At 41.7% G+C, this 19,559-nt stretch overlaps 1 protein-coding gene across 2 annotated transcripts in view; it reads right to left on the bottom strand.

The window, feature by feature from the left end:
- The window catches only part of RSRC1 (arginine and serine rich coiled-coil 1), a 284,862-nt gene that overhangs the window by 138,776 nt on the left and 126,527 nt on the right, over positions 1 to 19,559 (bottom strand). For both annotated transcript variants that reach the window (XM_060242387.1, XM_060242388.1), the window contains exon 5: positions 14,498 to 14,534. In XM_060242387.1, coding sequence (XP_060098370.1) covers positions 14,498 to 14,534 — 37 coding nt within the window. The remainder of the gene's footprint in view (positions 1 to 14,497; positions 14,535 to 19,559) is intronic.

Genomic DNA, 19,559 nt, shown 5'->3' with positions numbered 1-19,559 from the left:
TGGATTTATTTATTAAAACATTTGTACCCTGCCTTTCCTTGTATTTCAAGGTGGCTTACAAAAATAGTTAAAAATATTTCCAATTCAAATCAGAATAAATTCTCAAACAGTCACGATGTATTGGTCCATAACAGGCCAGTGCCATGAGGAAGGAACATTGGAAAGTCAACTGCAGAGTAGGGATGTGCAAAAAAAAAAAATTTTGGTAGTACATGGATTCGGAAATATATGGGGAGGGGGGGGAATACGGAATCCCGTATATTTCTGAAATCCGTAGTCAGAATAGCCGCATATACGGTAGATGCGCAGCTATTTCTGAATATACGGCCCCATTATACCCGATGGGCCATTGAAATCAATGGCAAATAGGGTATATTTGAAGCCGCCTGGATGGGAGGGGGTTTGAGGGAGAGCCCCCACATTTGCAGGGGACCTGCAGGGGACTCTCCCCTACAAACCCTCCAAGTCCCAAAAAGATTGGGACAGGGGGTCCAATTCCTGGGGCACCCAAAGCCAAACCTAATTTCACACCAGAGAATCTCTATATCTCTATAGGACCCAAAGGCACTATATACATCTATCTAGTCTATGAACCCTGCCACACAAAACACAATCTGCTCAAGGTCTGCTCTGCAGACCTGGCTGCAACAAACCCAGATGCCAGCTCTCCAGCCCTGCCCCAAACATTGCGGGGAGAGCTGGCCAAGCACAACAAGCCTGCTGGTTCTGGGTCTCTCACCCAGATGCCAGCTTCCCTGCCACAGAACACACAATCTACAGATGCCAGCTCTCCAGCCCTGCCCCAAACAACGCGGGGAAAGCTGGCCAAGCACAACAAGCCTGCTGGTTCTGTGTCTCTCACCCCGATGCCAACTTCCTTGCCACAGAACACACAATCTACAGATGCCAGCTCTCCAGCCCTGCCCCAAACAACATGGGGAGAGCTGGCCAAGGACAACAAGCCTGCTGGTTCTGGGTCTCTCACCCCGATGCCAACTTCCTTGCCACAGAACACACAATCTACAGATGCCAGCTCTCCAGCCCTACCCCAAACAATACGGGGAGAGCTGGCCAAGCACAACAAGCCTGCTGGTTCTGGGCCTCTCACCCAAGTGCCAGCTTCCCTGCCACAGAACACACAATCTACAGATGCCAGCTCTCCAGCTCTGCCCCAAACAACACGGGAGAACTGGCCAAGCACAACAAGCCTGCTGGTTCTGGGTCTCTCACCCAGCTGCCAGCTCCCCCCCCCCAAAACCAGAACCAGGAAAAGGGACAACAGGAGAAGGCCAGGAAACTCAACTGTTTAAAAAGTGGCCTTTTAAACAATGAAAATTAGGCCAAACAGCCCCCTCCCCACGAACCAGAAGAGAAAAGGAACAACAGCAGCACAACACAGCAGCAACAAATCAAACACAGAATCCTTTTAAAACAGTAAAAAACTTAACTTTTAACAATACAGGAACTTTACCAACCCCTCCCCCCCAAAAAAACCCTTCACCCTAACCCCAAGAAATCCAAGCCACCCAAATCAGGAAAAGTAAAAGGACACTGCACTTTTAAAAGTCCTCTCACTAAAGTAAGATATGGGCAAACTGGCAAAAAAAAATCCCACCCCAGGACACCTCCCCCAGCAGAACCCCCTAACCCTAATCCCAAATAAGCTACCCACCACCCAAATCTGGATAAGTAAAGGGACTCTGAGTCTTAAAAAGTCCTTTTACCAACTAAAATAAAAACAAGAACCCCAAGACTGTCTTACCTTAGACGTCTTCTCTACTCCAGGCAAGTCTGGTAAGGCTGAGAGAGAGCAGCGGCAGCTGAGGCCAAGGGCCAGCACAGCACAATCTCTCTCACACACCAACACAGCAGCAATGGAGGAGTCCAGCCAGGCAGACTCCTTAAAAAGGTTCTCTGGCCCTACAGAGAGCAGTTCAAAAATAGCACTGCTCTGCGATGGGCCAGACAACAGTGCTTACTTGGATACCCAAGTAAGCAAAAGAACAACAATTTTGCTGATGGCTGGGGGATCAGCTACACAACAGCCCTGCAAAGCATGCATTTGCAATGCATTTTGCAAATGCATGCTTTGGATTGGCTGCTGGGGCTCCTCTTCCCCCTCCCTGATCCCAGGAAGGCTATGGGAGAGGCGGGGAAAGTTGTGAGGCACTCCAAAGGGATCTGTTGAGGCTGGGTGAGTGGGCGTCAACGTGGAAGATGAGGTTCAATGTGGCCAAGTGCAAAGTAATGCACATTGGTGCCAAGAATCCCAGCTACAAATACAAGTTGATGGGTTGTGAACTGGCAGAGACTGACCAAGAGAGAGATCTTGGGGTCGTGGCAGATAACTCACTGAAAATGTCAAGACAGTGGGGGATTGCAATAAAAAAGGCCAACGCCATGCTGGGAATTATTAGGAAGGGAATTGAAAACAAATCAGCCAGTATCATAGTGTGACACAGAGTGTTGGACTGGATGGGCCACTGCCTGATCCAACATGGCTTCTCTTATGTTCTTAAAGCTCAATGGGCTAAAAAGCATCTTGCAAAACACATAAGGGTGAAGGGACAAGGGCTCTTAGCCAGGGGCTCACAGCCCAGAACCCACCCACTTCACACAACAAGGAGACAACGGTCACCTATCTGCAATCTGAGGCATGACCAATAAATGAATAGAATACCACATTAAAACTATAGACCTGGACTGCTTCAAGGCTTTTCTGTAGTTGGTAGCAGGACAAGTGTGGAGTATTTCTTAGTGGTTCTGGAGCAATTTGGATTTGCCACAGGATGGCAAATGGCTTCTCTTATGTTCTTATGTTTATACTTGAAGTTGGGATTGTTTGTCCCAATGTGCATCACGTTACACTTACCAACATTGAACTTAATTTGCCACCTTGTCACCCACTCACCTATCTTGTGGAGTCCTTTTGGAACTCTTCACAATCAGCCTTAGTTTTCACCATCCTGAATAATTCTGTCATCTGCAAACCCATTATTCACCCCTCGTTCCAGATCCTTTATGAATAAATTAAATAGGATCGGCTACAATACCAATCGCTGTGGAATCCCACTACTTACTTCCCTTTATTGTTTACTGACTAGCAGGCTCAGAGTACCAGTTACCAGAAGTCAGGGCACGCAGAGTAATTCACTCCAGAGATCAGGGTTCCAGAAGGTCAGGCAAAACAGAGTCGGTAGTTGAGCATTTATCATATGCATTGTGTCCATGCCTATCAACTCCCTTGGCTGGTTTTTCTAGCCATATGCTTAAGGGTAATGCTTGTAGCCAGCTGCCTGGGACGAATCCTGCAACCACTCATCTTTGTTATCAGCAGGTAGGTAGTGTTGAGCCAGGAGGCGTGCACTTATTTACTTATTTATTTATTTTTAGCCCACCCTTCCCATTGAACAGGCTCAGGGCAGGTTACATCATAAAAACAGTCAACAGTAAAAACAATAAAAGACCAGGTTAAAATATATAAAATTGATAAAATCTAAAAATTAGACTAAGATGGCAAATTCTGCCTCACAGATATGACCTATTGTCCAGGTCCAGCAGATCTTGTAGTGCTGGGTTGGAATGAGGGGGGGAGGCCGATAACAAGTGACACCCACTGCCTCAGCTGAAAGCCGTCTCTGTAGATCTGTTTCTAGCCTCTGTATGCAGTGCTCTAAGAGTGTGAGTGTGGGTCATACTGGGTGTGGGTCATACTGGGGAATTGGAAATAACTTGTTGAGTTTCACCTGCTGAAGCAGGGCTGCAGGGTGTCAGTGGCTCTGCACCAGCTGTTGACTGTGAATCCTGACAAGCCTGCAGCTCGTCTTCCTGCTTGCTAGCTTCTGCTGACTCAGAGCTGGCTACACAGGGGTCCTCTTCTCCTGATAAGACCTTGCTATTGCTGAGCCCTGGATGACTTATGAAATAGTGTGAGAACTGCCCATTGAATCTTACTCTTCCTGTCATTTAACAAGTTTTTAATTCAGAAGAGAATCCATGCTCTTATCCCATCACTGCAAAATTTACTCAGGAGTTTTTGGTATTTTGTCAAAAGCTTTTTGAAAGTCCAGGTATATTATGCATACTGGGTCAACATTATCTACATGCTTGTTTCTCAAAGAACTCCTAAAGCAGGGGTAGGGAACCTCCGTCCTGAGGACCATATATGGCCCTCGAGGTCACTTGGTGTGGGCCTCGGGGATTACTGGGCCGAACTGGGCCATGTGACAGCCTCCCTGGGGCCCGGCTGGCCAGCGAGGATCATGGGACCCAGCCACACTGTGCAGCACCCTCCCCAGGACCAGGCAGGGATCACAGGGTCCAGATGTACTGTGTGGCAGCCTCCCTGGAGCCTGGCTGGCCGGCCAGAATTGCTGCAGGGCTTGGAAAAGTTACTGTCACAGTTCAGTTTGCACTTGATTATCCCAGATGGTGTGGCCTAATATGCTAATGAGTGTGTGACCTAATATGCTAATATTAGGGAATGTGGCCTAATATGCTACTGAGTTCCTGCTGGACATTTGCCTAGGGCCGTGTTTGTGTGTGTGTGTGTGTGCACACGCACCAGATTAGGCTCTCTCCCCACATGACTTCAAATAGAAAAACAATTATTTGCATTAATTTTGCTGGCCTGAATCATTCTCCCTTGGCGGAGCACTGTTTTTAAGTTGGTAATTTTTTAAGGCCTGCGAATGATGTTATAAATATCCATATGGCCCTTGGCAGAAAAAAGGTTCCCCACCCCTGTCCTAAAGATTGATGATGCAGGACTTCTCTTTGCAGGAGCCATGCTGATTTTCCCTCAGCAGTCTTTGTCCCTCTATGTGCCTAACAATTCCATCTTTGATTACAGAACATGGGCCAGGGAAGTGGCATAAAGGTGTCCCGGTGTTCATGAAACCACCATAGCATCCACCCTTTTCTGCTTCTAGACAATTGTAATGTGAAAAATATCTGCTCAGTTTGGCATTCCCTGAAAGTGCAAATGGGTCTACTTAGACTAAATTAGAAAGAGAATTGTTGAAATATCTCCAGGTATGGTACTTACTCTTCTGGAACCATCTGGCTTCAATTCAGTCAGTCCACCTGTGTGTCAAATGAATTGGTGATATGTTCCACTCCCAGGAAGATTATGTGTTTTTCTGCTCAGAGAAGTGTTGCTGCTTCTTATTGCAGTGTTCTGGAATTGCTATCCCCTTACCTTGTCCATTCTGTTGTTGTGGCACAAAAGTGGCAGCAGAGGCTCCATTTTACTGAGCAGAAGGCAACAGATGCTTTATGATAGGGTGAGGCACCTTCCAAGAAGACAGTTGCAGCTGTTGTTAAGGAAGGTGTTAAGAGACCAACAAGGTTCTGAGAAGGGTAATGGATTTGACCAGCATGGGCAGAGCCCCAGGGCTAAAAAAGATAATATCAGAAGATACAGGAAGGTCAGGAATGCAAGCTGCCTCAGCACAGCTGAGGAGGTTCAGAGAAGGAAGAAAGAGGAACCTAAAGGAAGAGCTGAAGCCTGGAACAAGATATGGCTATCAAACTGGGACAGGCTTACTGGAAGTGCTTCAAAGCAGAGACATAGCTCAGCCCACTGAGGTCTGAATGACAGAAACAGGCAGGTGAAGGGAACTGTGCTTGAGAGGAAACCTGCACGTACTTTGTTGCATCTAATAAAAAGGCAATTAACAAACAACATTGAATCTGGTGAATCTCTGCTGACTTTGGAAGTCAATCATGATATCCTGCTGCCCCCTCAGGTGGCCACAGTTGTCCATTCTGATTTATATACCTAGTTGATTAATTCCAATCTAAAAGTCATCAGTGCAAACTGAATGGTTTGGAGCTCCATTGACCAGATACTACATGTAGCCACCCTGGTGCTCCAAAATTCATGTTCACAGTCCAGAACTATGGCCTCCTCAGTCTGCCATCTGAAATGTCTGTAAGACTTGGAAATGTTTCCTTTTGGATAAATGATTTTCCACTGTCCACCACTGCATTCTGTGGCTCAGCTGAACACTTGGGCCTTAATATACAGCTTCAAAAAGATGAAACTCTTGAAAGATACCAAGTTCCTCTCATTAGCTCTTACATGTGCTCTTCCCTATCTTGCTGCAGTCATAGATCCATGAAGCTGAGCTAAGAACATTGGGTCTGCAGGTATTTCTGATTTTAATTGTTCAGCAGTTGTTATCAATGTCTGGATGGGAGAAAGAACATCCTTTGTGGAGTCTATACTCCACTCAGATGTAAAATTGACTGAGCTGAGTGTTCCATCTGTATTGTCGTATAAACCGACAACAGACCGACAGACAGACACAGACTTGTGTCTTCAACTGCCTTTCACTTGGACAGTGACCTGAGGAGAAGGTCATATTGGTAAGGATGTAGTAAGATACATTGAGTTGGAAGCACTGGTCTTTGCATGCAGACCAAAGGAACAATCTATGAGGAGGAAAGGCTAGGACATGTCAATAAGCTGCCACCAGATCAACGGATACCATAAATTTCCTTGCTTGAAGTGCTTCTACTGAATGTCTATTAGTAACATTCTGAAACCAAGAACTTGCGCCGGGATCAGAGGGCGGAGGGAGCGATCCTGGCGCTTGCTGTAAGCGTCAGAGCTGGAGCCAGGCAGACAGGCACGGAGGAAGCACACTGCCCCCTCTGCAGCCAGCGCTCGCGAAGCGCTGGGTTTGCAGTGGGGGCAGCGTGGAGCGATCCCAGCGCTTGCTGGAAGCAGGACTGGAGCCAGGCAGGCAGGCGCGGGGGAAGCGCCGAGATCGGAGGCAGCGGATCGCCCCCCAGGAGGAAGGTGCGTCCTATGGTCCGGAGCGTCTTATGGACCGAAAAATATGGTACATAGGGGGTTTGGGGGGGGGGGCAGAATCTTCTCATCCATTATCATATGTACCACTTTAAATGGATTTTTGATAGGGATTAATAATGCATTGGAAACACAGAAAGGACAAACAACTCCCCCCACACACACACACACACACATCTTCCCCATGTACTGAAAGGTGAAAATGCAAGCTTTCACAGTTATATGCTAACAACTGGAAGTTTGAAGCTCAAAGAATATTTAAATTAAGAAATCAGCATTTTGCATTATTTCTGGAATCAGGCAGCCACTGCAGATCTTTAAGCACACGATGATCATGATACCTGTATCCTACTCTTGACAGATGTTTGGCTGCTGCATTTGGACCAACTGGATGTGATTAGAGCACTGTGGGTCACTGTGACCAGATCATATCTGAAGACCCTTGACTAGGACAATTCTTCAGTCCTTCTCTCCCAATAAGAATGTAAGAATCATTTCAGGAAGGCCATTTACAAGTGGTTATCTAAATCGGTTATTCTTGCTACTGAGATTTTACTACATGGAAAAGTTTATTTCAACTTAAAATAAGCCATATCAAGTGGTTAGCCTGTTGGACTAGGACTGAGGAAAGCAATATTCAATATTCAAATATTCAGGAAAGCAATATTCAAATCCCTGTTCTGCCATGGAAGCTTACCAGGTAACCTTAAACCAGTCACCTCTCATAGCCTAACCTACCTCCTAGAGCTGTTGTGAGAATAAAACGAAGGACAAAAGTGCATGTGCCACAGCTACCTGAAGGACTGGTGGGATAAAATGCAGTAAATAAATGTCAAGTGGCAGGCTAAAACATCTTAAATAAAAAAGTTAACAAAAGCTGAAATACTAGGATTTAAAGTACTTTACTATCCAAAAAGCCAACAGAACAACTAATACAAATGCATTCCTTTGACTTAACTGTGCTATAGAGTAGCCCATCAGATAAAACAATGAACTAATGCTGACTGATTTATATAAGACACAGTTTCTGAAACAAAGTTAATGTATGGTATTTGCCACACAATTATTCCAGTGAACTCTGAAAGAACTCACTGAAATAATGGAGCATCAACATGGTATCTAACAAAATCTATAAAAGATCTCCTAAATAAAATAATTACATTGATGTAAGCAAACAGAAGTCTAATGATAATTTTAATAATTCATGCAAGCAGCCTGCTTGGGGTGTAAAAATGCAATAACTGTATGTGGATGTGATAGCCGTGAATGGAAGAGGTTAAGGATAAATACATCGAAAGCATCTTGTTATATCATCTTGTTATATCCATCATAAGCCACAGGTAATATGGCTTAAATAGGTAATAATGCAGCTGGCTCAAAAAAATTAATGCCTTGTTTTCTTCATCAGCTGTGTTACTCAGAATCCAGATTCATTTGATCTTGATCACTTACATGCTCTCAATGTAGTTCAGGAATGCAAGATCCCCCCCCCCCCCGCCCACTATATACTGATAAGTCTTTATTTTGATTTCACCAAAATGCCCTGTACTTTACATAAGTTGTTCAGTAAGTCCAATTCTGTTTACTAAAAAGAACCTGATCTTTAAAATGCTCATGTATTTTTCCACGTTGCACTAATAAATATTTAACTGCGTACTACAAGTAAACTAAAACTATGGAGTGATTGTCTGTTCAAGAGCCCAATTAAAAAGCTCATACTTCTTCCAAAAGTACTGTAAAATTTGAGGCTCAAATGGTTCTTAAATAACAGTGTGCCAGTCACTCACTGCAAATCCTAGTATTTCTCCCAAATGTTCTTGCAAATGAAAAAAAGAGAAAGACCCTAAATTAAAAATACATCTGTTATGTTTTCTAAGCATATATTATTTATTTAATTTAATTTATTTATGAGGTTTTTATCCTGCTCTTTTCCCTGCCAGGTAGGGTTCAGGGCAGCTTCCAACAGTTAAATAACAATAAAATCAGCATTACCATTTAAAATCAATTTACAGTTAAAGAAATGTGAATCAGACAATCAAACCATATCAGATGGCATTTCAACAATCTTCAGAGGTGGATAACTAAGGGGGCAGCCAGTACAGCAGGATTTATGGGTCAACACTAGGAAGGCCTGGTGGTCTTTCTGGCTGAAACTGTATGCAACTGTATGACCAGAAGAGCACCTCTGTCTTACAAGCTCTGCGGAACTAAGTCCCACAAGGCTTGAGTTTCAATAAACAGGGTTCCACCAGTTTGGAACCAGAGCTGACAAGGTCTTAGCCCTGGTTGAGGACAGCCAGACCATTATGGAGTCAGGGACTACCAGTAAATTGTTGGATTATTGTAATGCTCTTTGTGGAGTATATAGGGAGTTGCCTTATACTGAATCAGACCCTTGGTCCATCAAAGTCAGTATTGTCTTCTCAGACTGGCAGCGGCTCTCCAGGGTCTCAAGCTGAGGTTTTTCACACCTATTTGCCTGGACCCTTTTTTGGAGATGCCAGGGATTGAACCTGGGACCTTCTGCTTCCCAAGCAGATGCTCTACCACTAGGAGAAGTAGTCCTGTAGATATGATGGTCCCAGACCATTTAGGGCTTTGAATATGAGCACCAAAACCTTGAACCTGATCCAGTAATCAATCTGTAGCCAGTGCAGCTGGCAAAGCCAGTATTAATTGTGTAGTTGCTTTTATTAACTGTTCAGCATAATGGATGCCTCAGTCATAAGCACACTCACCAAGAAGTTAAGACTCATCAACCTCTCTGGGCATTCCTTTCACATAAATTTGTTTAGGCTCAAGAAATACAATGAAAAAATATGCTGATTTTTAAAACTTTTAAAGGCATGTGTAATTTTTTAATATGATAAATCTGGTATGCCATTAATAAGAGAAAAAAATATTAACCAATGCTACTAATTAAAAGTGAGTTACAATGACATTCTCCTTGCCTTTTAAGTGCAAAATGTCAGAGTTATAATCCTGTCAAATAAAGACTCCATCTTATCAATTTACTGTTTGTCCTCTTTACCTGGTTTAATCGGTGCAACAGTGAATGGTCAGTGAACAAAATGAATTTCCTTGCCCATAGGTATGGCTTTAACTTACCTATGGTCCACACTATCGCCAGATATTCCTTCTCAATCACAGAGAGTTGTTGCTCTCTTTCCACCAACTTTCTACTAAGGTAAAGGATGGGATGTTGATTTCCATCCTTCCCAGTCTGACTTCACATGACCCCTATCCCAACATTAGATGCATCCGTGTAGAAGGTAAAGGGTTTTATAAAGTCAGGAGCCCTTAACACTTAAGTATAATGTTGTGAGCCGCCCTGAGTCCGCTTGCAGAGAGGGCGGGATATAAATGTAATAAATTAATAATAATAATATAAATCCAATCTCGTCTTCTCTGCTTCTTCTTTAAAGCTAAAATTGAATGCTAAATCATTCTTATTGGCTTTCTGCAAATAAAACTGTGCAGCATTTCATGTTATACTTTCACTATATATTCAATGTACTGCCATATATGAAGTCTGCACATGAGCTTATTTGATCATGAGTACATGGATTGGGAAAACCTAGCTAATCCTCTCTCAATGAAGATCATGAATAGTACTGGCAAAAACACATGAAACATGCTAGCTAGCTTTAAAAGGTGCTTTTAGCAGGCTCTGTTGGTGGTTATTGATTAACATGTTAGAACAAGGGAATGTCTACATTGCTGAAAGCCAGTAACTATACACAAACTACTGATGGGCTAACAAGCTATTAATGACAGTCTGCTATTCAACACTTGATGGTCAGACTTCTTTTCTTGATCACAAGGACAAGCAGATCACTGTTCTGCAATGTCAGAGAAGGAGACATAATTCTTTTCAGTTGGAAAAAGATTTTTGTTTCTGATGATTAACAAAAAAAGAACAGAGTACAAATTGCATTCCGTAACTTCTTCCATTTTATTATGTGTTATAGCTCAAAGAACTAAGCAGGAACCTCTACTGGAATTAAATGATACTGTTACTCAAATTCACTGGAAAAACTTTTCATTCTTAGTACTTTATTAAAATCCAATGCTCCCAAATATTTGCCTAAACAACTTTTTCCACAGCCTGATATCCTCCACAAATCTGAGTTAAAGGCAGTTTTCCCTGCACTGCTTTTGACAGAAAACTAGCTTTTCAACAAGATCCACATGAAGAACATCTTCCTAAAATAAACTCATGATTCCCCGTGACACCCTGCAGTGGCAGGGAGACCACTAACCTATGACCCTCCACATAGCACGAGCCAAGTTTTTGCATGTGTGATGCTCAAACTAAAAACCTAACATTTCAGTATTTCCAAAGGCTATCAGAAACACTACTTTCATCAGGTAATCATTCTTTGTTCTGGCAGTTAGAGCTTCTTGTCCGATTCCTGATCCAACCCATCTCCCTTTGACTTTCATTTCCTTTCAAGGCTGCTCGTCCCACCAGCGCTGCCTCCTTCTAGATGTCTTCCCTAGGCTGCAGGCTGAACTGGCCTTAAAGGGATACTGCTCCACTCTAGAACTACCCTGTCAATCAAGAGAGGATAATAGACCTCCAGTTGCCAGGATAGGGGAGGAGCTTAAAAGATTTCCTAATGAGGGCAGAATGGGTAACAGCAGGCGGTAAGCTTCCTCGGCCCTATGCTGAAGCTCAGGCACCTGGCTGACTTTGCTCCAAGTTATAACAGAACTTGTAACAGGCTGGTGGGCCTTAGCCACCCTGTACCACAATAGCATTTTGAAGGTTCACAATTTTCTGGAGGTTTTGATTGAAGAACATAACATAAGAGAAGCCATATTGGATCAGGCCAATGGCCCATCCAGTCCAAGACTCTGTGTCATACAGTGGCCAAAAATTTTTTTTATATACACACACACACATATATATACACACTGTGGCTAATAGCCACTGATGGACCTCTGCTCCATATTTTTATCTAAACCCCTCTTGAAGCTGGCTATGCTTGTAGCCGCCACCACCTCCTGTGGCAGTGAATTCCACATGTTAATCACCCTTTGGGTGAAGAAGTACTTCCTTTTATCCGTTTTAACCTGCCTGCTCAGCAATTTCATCAAATGCCCACGAGTTCTTGTATTGTGAGAAAGGGAGAAAAGTACTTCTTTCTCTACTTTCTTCATCCCATGCATTATCTTGTAAACCTCTATCATGACACCCCGCAGTCAACGTTTCTCCAAGCTAAAGCGTTTTAACCTTTCTTCATAGAGAAAGTGTTCCAACCCTTTAATTATTCTAGTTGCCCTTTTCTGCACTTTTTCCAATGCTATAATATCCTTTTTGAGGTGTGGTGACCAGAATTGCACACAGTATTCCAAATGAGACCGCACCATCGATTTATACAGGGGCATTATGATACTGGCTGATTTGTTTTCAATTCCCTTCCTAATAATTCCCAGCATGGCGTTGGCCTTTTTTATTGCAATCGCACACTGTCTTGACATTTTCAGTGAGTTATCTACCACGACCCCAAGATCTCTCTCTTGGTCAGTCTCTGCCAGTTCACACTCCATCAACTTGTATATGTAGCTGGGATTCTTGGCCCCAATGTGCATTACTTTGCACTGGGCCACACTGAACCTCATCTGCCATGTTGACGCCCACTCACCCAGTCTCAACAGATCCCTTTGGAGTGCCTCACAATCCTCTCTGGTTCTCACCACCCTGAACAATGTAGTAAAACTAAAATTATTTACAACAAACTGATAGTTTCTTCAACATTCCAAGGCTAGCTCCAGAATAAATAAGAACATTTTTCCCAGTAATCCACAGTGTGCTAATATGCGTTAATCTCGTTCCATCCCCATATATGAACTATACAATAGAAAATAATTTCTCCCCAGAGAAGATGGTACAAATGTACATGAATCAGAATCTTATTTTACAAGTATTTACTTCACAAGACAACCACCTGCAATTGGCCAGAGCACCCCAGGCACTGTGGCATCTCTAGATGCTGTGCTATGGCTTGCTGTATAAACTTTAAAGCACTTGCATTCACTTCACCCACCTTCAGATATTCAACTTTCTATGCTAATTCAAGGTATGAATAAAAGCATGTAACCACAGGCTTGGTTAATAGAAGAGAAGATAACAGGCACACTAAATTTATACTTAGTTGTGTACTACATTATCACCAGTGCATAACAATATACATTTCTGCTCTGAAGAAAAATAAAACAGTCCAGACAGATGACCTCAAACATATCTTCACCTCATCAGACAAGCTCAGGTAGGTAAATGCCTGTTCACTATGAGCCCAGGCTCACAGTCCCTCAGTCTTCACTTGAACTTTCACTGCAAAGGCTGTGGGTGTGTGTGTGTAAAGAAAATAAGCAGCAGCAGTTTTTATTTGAAGAACATTTGCGGCAAATCACAGGATAATTGGGCTACATCAGGGGTGGTCAACCGTAGCTCTCCAGATGTTTTTTGCCTACAACTCCCATCAGCCCCAGACACTGGTCATGCTGGCTAGGGCTGATGGGAGTTGTAGGCAAAAAACATCTGGAGAGCTACCATTGCCCACCCCTGAGCTACATAGTTTACAGTAATAAGAATGAATTTGGATCATTAATTGTAATACATACCCCCCAAAAAATCAGTCTGAAATTTCAGTTAAAAGGTTTTGATTTAAACACCTCCTTCCACTTTTACTCTACAATGTAAACCGCTTAGGGTTGCCAGCTCAGGGCTTGTAAATTCATAGAGCTTTGGTGCTGAAGCCTGAGGAAGGTAGTTTGGGGAAGGGAGGGACATTTGAATATAACGCCATAGAGTAATTAACCCTAGAGAGTAGCTGTTTTCTCCAGAGGAACTGATCTCTGTCATCTGGAGATCAGTCATGATGAGGCACCTTGAGGCTGGCAACTCTAAAGCTACTCCCTAACCTTGAGGAACAGGTTCTTGTGCATAGGGATCGAGACAAAGGCCTTCGGTGGGAAACTGAAACAAAACCCACTGCACTGTTCTCTGGATCCATGACACAGCTTTCTAGCAAACTACTTCATGTTCTTTATATATATATATATATATATATATATATATATATTTGACGTTTATCAGGTTTGTAATAGCACTGCATTTAAGGTGAAGGATAACTTTCTTTCACATAAAATTCCAATATGTTTACTTAAGACAATTATTCTGCATTCAGAATATTATTTTATATCTTACAACTGAATGGAATTTAAATATGTAATTCATAAGCAAAAGGCAACACTAAAACAAAGCTGTTTACTTCTTTTAGAGATTTCAAATTACTGAAATACCAATATTTATGCATGCAATATTTGAACTGGGTTTTAAAACACAAGTTTGCTGGTTTTTAGATCAGAATGAGCCAAAAATCCAACACCAAACAACTTTTTTGTTTATAATTAAGACAATCATCAATCCAAGGATTATAGCCCATTTTATTTCATCTCGACATCAAAAAAAGTAATTAAAAAAATTAAAATCCCTTGAAATATAAGATAAATGAAAATGTAAGTGCCTTCACATAATAACAGTAAGCTGACCCTCTGGGAAATAGTTGACTTTCTCAATTCAAGGTATTCAAAGCTCATTCAAAAGTGTTCAATTGGAATGCAGATATCAAAGACGATGCAAATATTCAAGAGAAAATTATAACTTACCAGATGTTCTAATCCAGTTTTGATGTTTCCAGCATCCCTGTAACAGAAGAAGAAAAAGTTCTAAATAGTTGCTAAACCTTTCTCTATTATTTAGTATTATATTATGTTTAAGTTCATTTTTTTTTAAATAAACACTATAATAATTGTGGAAAAAATTGAATGTAGCAGGAAAAGAGGAAGATTCAACTTGAGATGGATTGATTCTATAAAGAAAGCCATATCTTCCTATATTTCCTGACTTTCAAAGAGGTTTGCAGCATATATTGAATCCACTATCACAAAAAACAAGATACTGACCACTTGTAGAAAGTAAATTTTAAAAGCAGCAGTTGAAGATATGAGGCCCAGCACTTCCTATTTACATATTAAGCCATACCACATGATGTAAAATTTTGGTTTCTTGTATCTTTATGGGAACACACACATCATGTTGCTGAAAACAAAAATGAGGGCTACAGTGTTATTAACTACTTTTAAGATAAGTACTTCACAAATCATTGTGTGACAAGCTTCTTCTCGGAAGAGGCATTTCTCCTGTCATACATGGAAGGGAATGCTTCTTTGGAGATGATACCTGCCCTTCCACATGCATGCATGTATAGAAACAAAAGGGGGGAAAGGTTGGTTGGTTTTTTACTAAGCTACTGCTTTATTGAAATCCAAATCTGAATGAATTTGATCTCTTTTTACTGAGTAAATTTAATAAAATTGATCAATATAGATTTCTTCGAGTGACAGCTTTATGAAAATACAACAAAAATTTTAAAACGGAAGGGGACACTACCTCCAGTTGTATTTAGATTCATTTTCCTCTAAAAGCCATTTGATCTCTCATAAATGAAGTCATGTTCCCCTAGAGGTGAAAGGACTAATTATTTCAGCCACATGGGAAACTATAAGGGTTTAATATGATCCAATAGACTTTAGTATTAGAACTTAGGTACTTTCAGTGCTTGGGCTGATCCCTGACAATACTGAAGCAACAACTTCTAACTACATATAAAATATCTCTCACCACTGAATAACCACAGCCATTTCCATATATTTACAGATTACAGAGAATGCCTGCAATATGATAGGAAATCCAGCTAGCTTAAGACCCCACAAAATTTATTTTTGAAGGTCACCTTAAAACATACCCCAAGAAAGACTGGCAATACAAGACAAGCTTCTAAGCCAGTGGATTGGATCCAGTGGTCAAGCTCACAGATTCAGTTGGTGGAGTAGATTTTTCTCTGCCTACATACTCTCCAAAGGAGCTTGATGTTTGCTCTGAAAGTCCCGTTAGATGATCAAGAAAGAAAGACTAACAAACAACAAGCATGGGATGCTGCAGCAACAAGAAGGAATGAGGTAAAATTGCCTCTTTCTCTCTTCTCCATGGACCTCCATGGACATGTCACTGGCAGAAGAGGGAGAAGGAGGCGGCTGATTTCCTCTCGTCATAGCATCGCCCTGTGCTGTCATGCAATTAATGAGGGTCTCCCAATCTTCCAGGAGGATTTCAAGAACAAACAGCAGGCTTCTTGGTGAGGATATTTTAAAAACACTTTGCACCATTCTTACCTCATGCTGTTTTTCTAAAATTTGCAATCTGACAGGCAATTTTTGTCCTTTCAATAACAAAAAGTGAAATTCCATGAAAGCTGACATTCCCCTACCCCAAAAAACCCTATATAAACAATAAAACATGCATGAACTTGAACACTAATATCAACATCTTTAATCTAGGTGGGAGGGTAGTCTAGTTCCTGAAGTATCTGACACAGGACACCATCACAGAGTCCAAAAACTTAGCCATGCTCAGGGAAGCCCCAGTCACTTCAAAGCAGGCAACTGTGGGATGGCTGGCTGAGCCACATGAAGACCCTGGCAGTCTTGTCACTTTGGAATAAAGCCATACAGGTGTTTCCCACACTCAGCTTGGCGGTTTACACTCAATGCAAGAGGCTGCTATTACATTGTGGGGTGGGTGGGAAATCTACAGGTGGTTAATACACATCCTGGATTCTAGCTACCAGGTTTGGGCTATTATAAGGTTGGGGACATGTATTCCTGTATATGGAGAACATGAATTTGAGCAGACTTCAGAGGATGGTGGAAGACAGGAAGTCATGGCGTGACTTGGTCCATGGGGTCGCAAAGAGTCAGACTCGACTGTGCGACTGAGCAACAAATATGGAGAAGTGAGGAATAGCTATCTCTGGAAACCCAGACTCTCATCCATGATTTCTTTAACTCTGTGCAGAGATTTGCCAATGGTGCTCTTGTTGGAGAGTGACAGAAATAAGCAACCCTCTGACCTCTCCTTTAGACTTCTCCACCCCCCCCCCCCAAAAAAAACATTGGACTGTGAGGAGTTCCCTAGCTATATTCAAAATGGAGACGAAGCAGAGGATGACCTACAGCCTCACACAAACTGTTGAAACACTTTGGATTACCAAAACAATTAAACTTGTGTAATTATCTTGAATTACATTAATACCTATTTTGAGCTGATGAACTGTGTATCTATTCTGACATACTGCATACACCTGACTCTATGTAAGAAAATCAAAATATAGTAGCAAGGACAATAGTCCAGTATTATTATTAACCATACTGTGAAGCTGAGTGGAAAGACTGAGTGAAAGCATCCACTTCAGGCCACCAAGTTAAGTTTTAAACATGTGGAACAGACTTTCTAGCGCATACTTTTAATAACTTGGGATAATCTAAGCTCATTATCCCACTCTCCTGGCTATCCACAAAGTATACAGAACTGAAATATTCAAGACGGCTTTTCTTCTTTTCTGAACAAAAAGGTTTACAAACATACCTGGATAAATGAGGTCTATATTGCTATGTATAGCTTGCTGTAGTGGGTCCTATTATGTAATTCCTGTACCATTTAGTGTGTCATGCTAATACTACAGTTCATGCTATGCTTCGGTTCTTCCTGGTGGTTCCAGACTTTTAAAATCCTAATGCACTGATCACCAAATGTCCCATTTTGTTGATTGAACTGACTTACTATGCGTAATTTGCCTTGAGTTCCTGTGAGAAAGGCAGACTATAAATAACAAAAAATTATCATATCTGCACTGGGTACCATCTTAGGCTAATGAGCCTTGCAAACAGTTTTCAGAGAGCATTTTTTCATTGCCACTACTAGGGCCCTATTATTATTGGCCTAATCCTCCTGTGACAGTGCCATTTTCAGCAAGAGATCTCCCTCTTTTCTGTGACCCAGAATAGAAAACCATCATAGCACAGCACTCCATTTTGCAACCAGGAAACAACAGCATGGGGCTATCAGTGCTGACTTCTCACTTTAAATAACTAGGGCAGGAAACTGGGATACTGCTGAAGTATTTGGAAGAGGAGGAGATTAGATTACTATCCCGTCCTTCACTCTGAGTCTCAGAGCAGTTTACAATCTTTCCCCACAACAGGTACCCTGTGAAGTAGGTGGGACTGAGAGTGCTCTTTTGAGAACAGCTCTAAAAGAACTTGTGACTGACCCAATGTCACACCAGCAGCTGCATGTGGAGGAGTAAGGAATCAAACCCGGTTCGCCCAGATTAGAGTCCCTGCTCTTAACAACTACACCAAAACTGCACCAAACCATGCTCTTAACCACTACGCCAATCATAGAAACTACTCACTATCAGGGCCATTTATACACACAATACATATATGTATGCAAATTCTAATACAATCTTTTAAATATCTCCCAAAAGTCTATAAAATATTCTATAGCAATAGCTGTTCTAAAGATGTATCTGTTTTCAAATCTAAATACACAATTGTGCATATACAGTTTAATTTTTTTTAAGCCACCAGAAAAAGTTGGACTCAACAAACGTTTAAAACAATAATCAAAAATTACTGCACCGCATCATGCATTATTGAGAGAATGCAAGTCCTGTATTTATGCTGTGTGGTGCCAAAGGTCCTAATGAACTTAATTGCTGGGAAGCAAGACCTAGGTCATTGATACAGGGAGCTTCCAGCTAATGGCATCAAATCTGTCCTCTTTAGTGGTCTGTCTCCTGTGCTGTCCCTGTCATGACTTCATCAATATTTGTGCAACTCCTTTTGCTCTGTGCTGAAAGCAGACTTAATTCAATTATAGATCTCAAAACTGATAAAATGGTCCTGAAGTGGAAAATGGGAAGAGATTATTGGCAAATGAATAAAGATTAGTATTGAGCTAACACACAAGAGTATAGCAGGATCTTTTTTTTTTTTAATCATTCCCTGTCTTAAGTCTTCTGGGAACAGTGAGTTTCCCTTCCCCTCATGCAGCGCATTGATTTCTGAATTAGACTGCAATATTAAATAATTAATATACTTGCCATGATTGATGTTTTGCATTAGTTGAATATTAGGTTATCAATCAAAATCCACTTGGTTTAATGTAATAATATTGAAAAAGTGTCACTGTCTGTTCATCCAATTTGTAGTTGAAGAAGCACAGAGAGTAATATTGGTGTAACACAAGGTTCTAAAGGAGGAAATGCTATAGTCAAACATCCATAAGGCTAACTGAGACATGCTGAGGTTATCCTAAATAAACTTGGAGACACCTGTCACTAACAAGTAATCGATCCTTCCAATGAACAGACATAATGTATACATTATGCAAAATAACGTAGGTAACACATAGTTTACACTTGCTCAGAATGGCCAGAATCATAAGGGCCATGGAACTAACCCAGGGAAACCACTGCAAGGTTGTTGTTGTTTTTTAAATGGCAACCTTCCATGTCACATGGCAAACCACTTTTGAAACTGATGGTAGTTTCAAACAAGGTTTTTGATATGGCATGGAGGTCTGCTGTTCAAAGTTTTTTTAAAAAAACCCTTACTGAACACACTTAAGGTACTGCATTTGCTTAACCCAGGCCTTGACATATTTTCTTGGGCTTGGGGACCCAGTCCTGAATATTTAGGAACCAATCTCATTTCAGTCTTCAGGGTTTCATACTTCAATTTTCAAATACTAGGTGCTATAATGAAATTTCTAGGCATAATAGCAAGCTGGCACTTGGGATTTGTCGGGAGAAAAAGGGAAAGG

The sequence above is a fragment of the Heteronotia binoei genome, chromosome 6 (genome assembly GCF_032191835.1).
Source record: "Heteronotia binoei isolate CCM8104 ecotype False Entrance Well chromosome 6, APGP_CSIRO_Hbin_v1, whole genome shotgun sequence".
NCBI classification, from domain to species: Eukaryota; Metazoa; Chordata; class Lepidosauria; order Squamata; family Gekkonidae; genus Heteronotia; species Heteronotia binoei.
The sequence above is the reverse complement of the archived record's forward strand: the minus strand, read 5'-3'. Positions and strand labels throughout refer to the sequence as shown.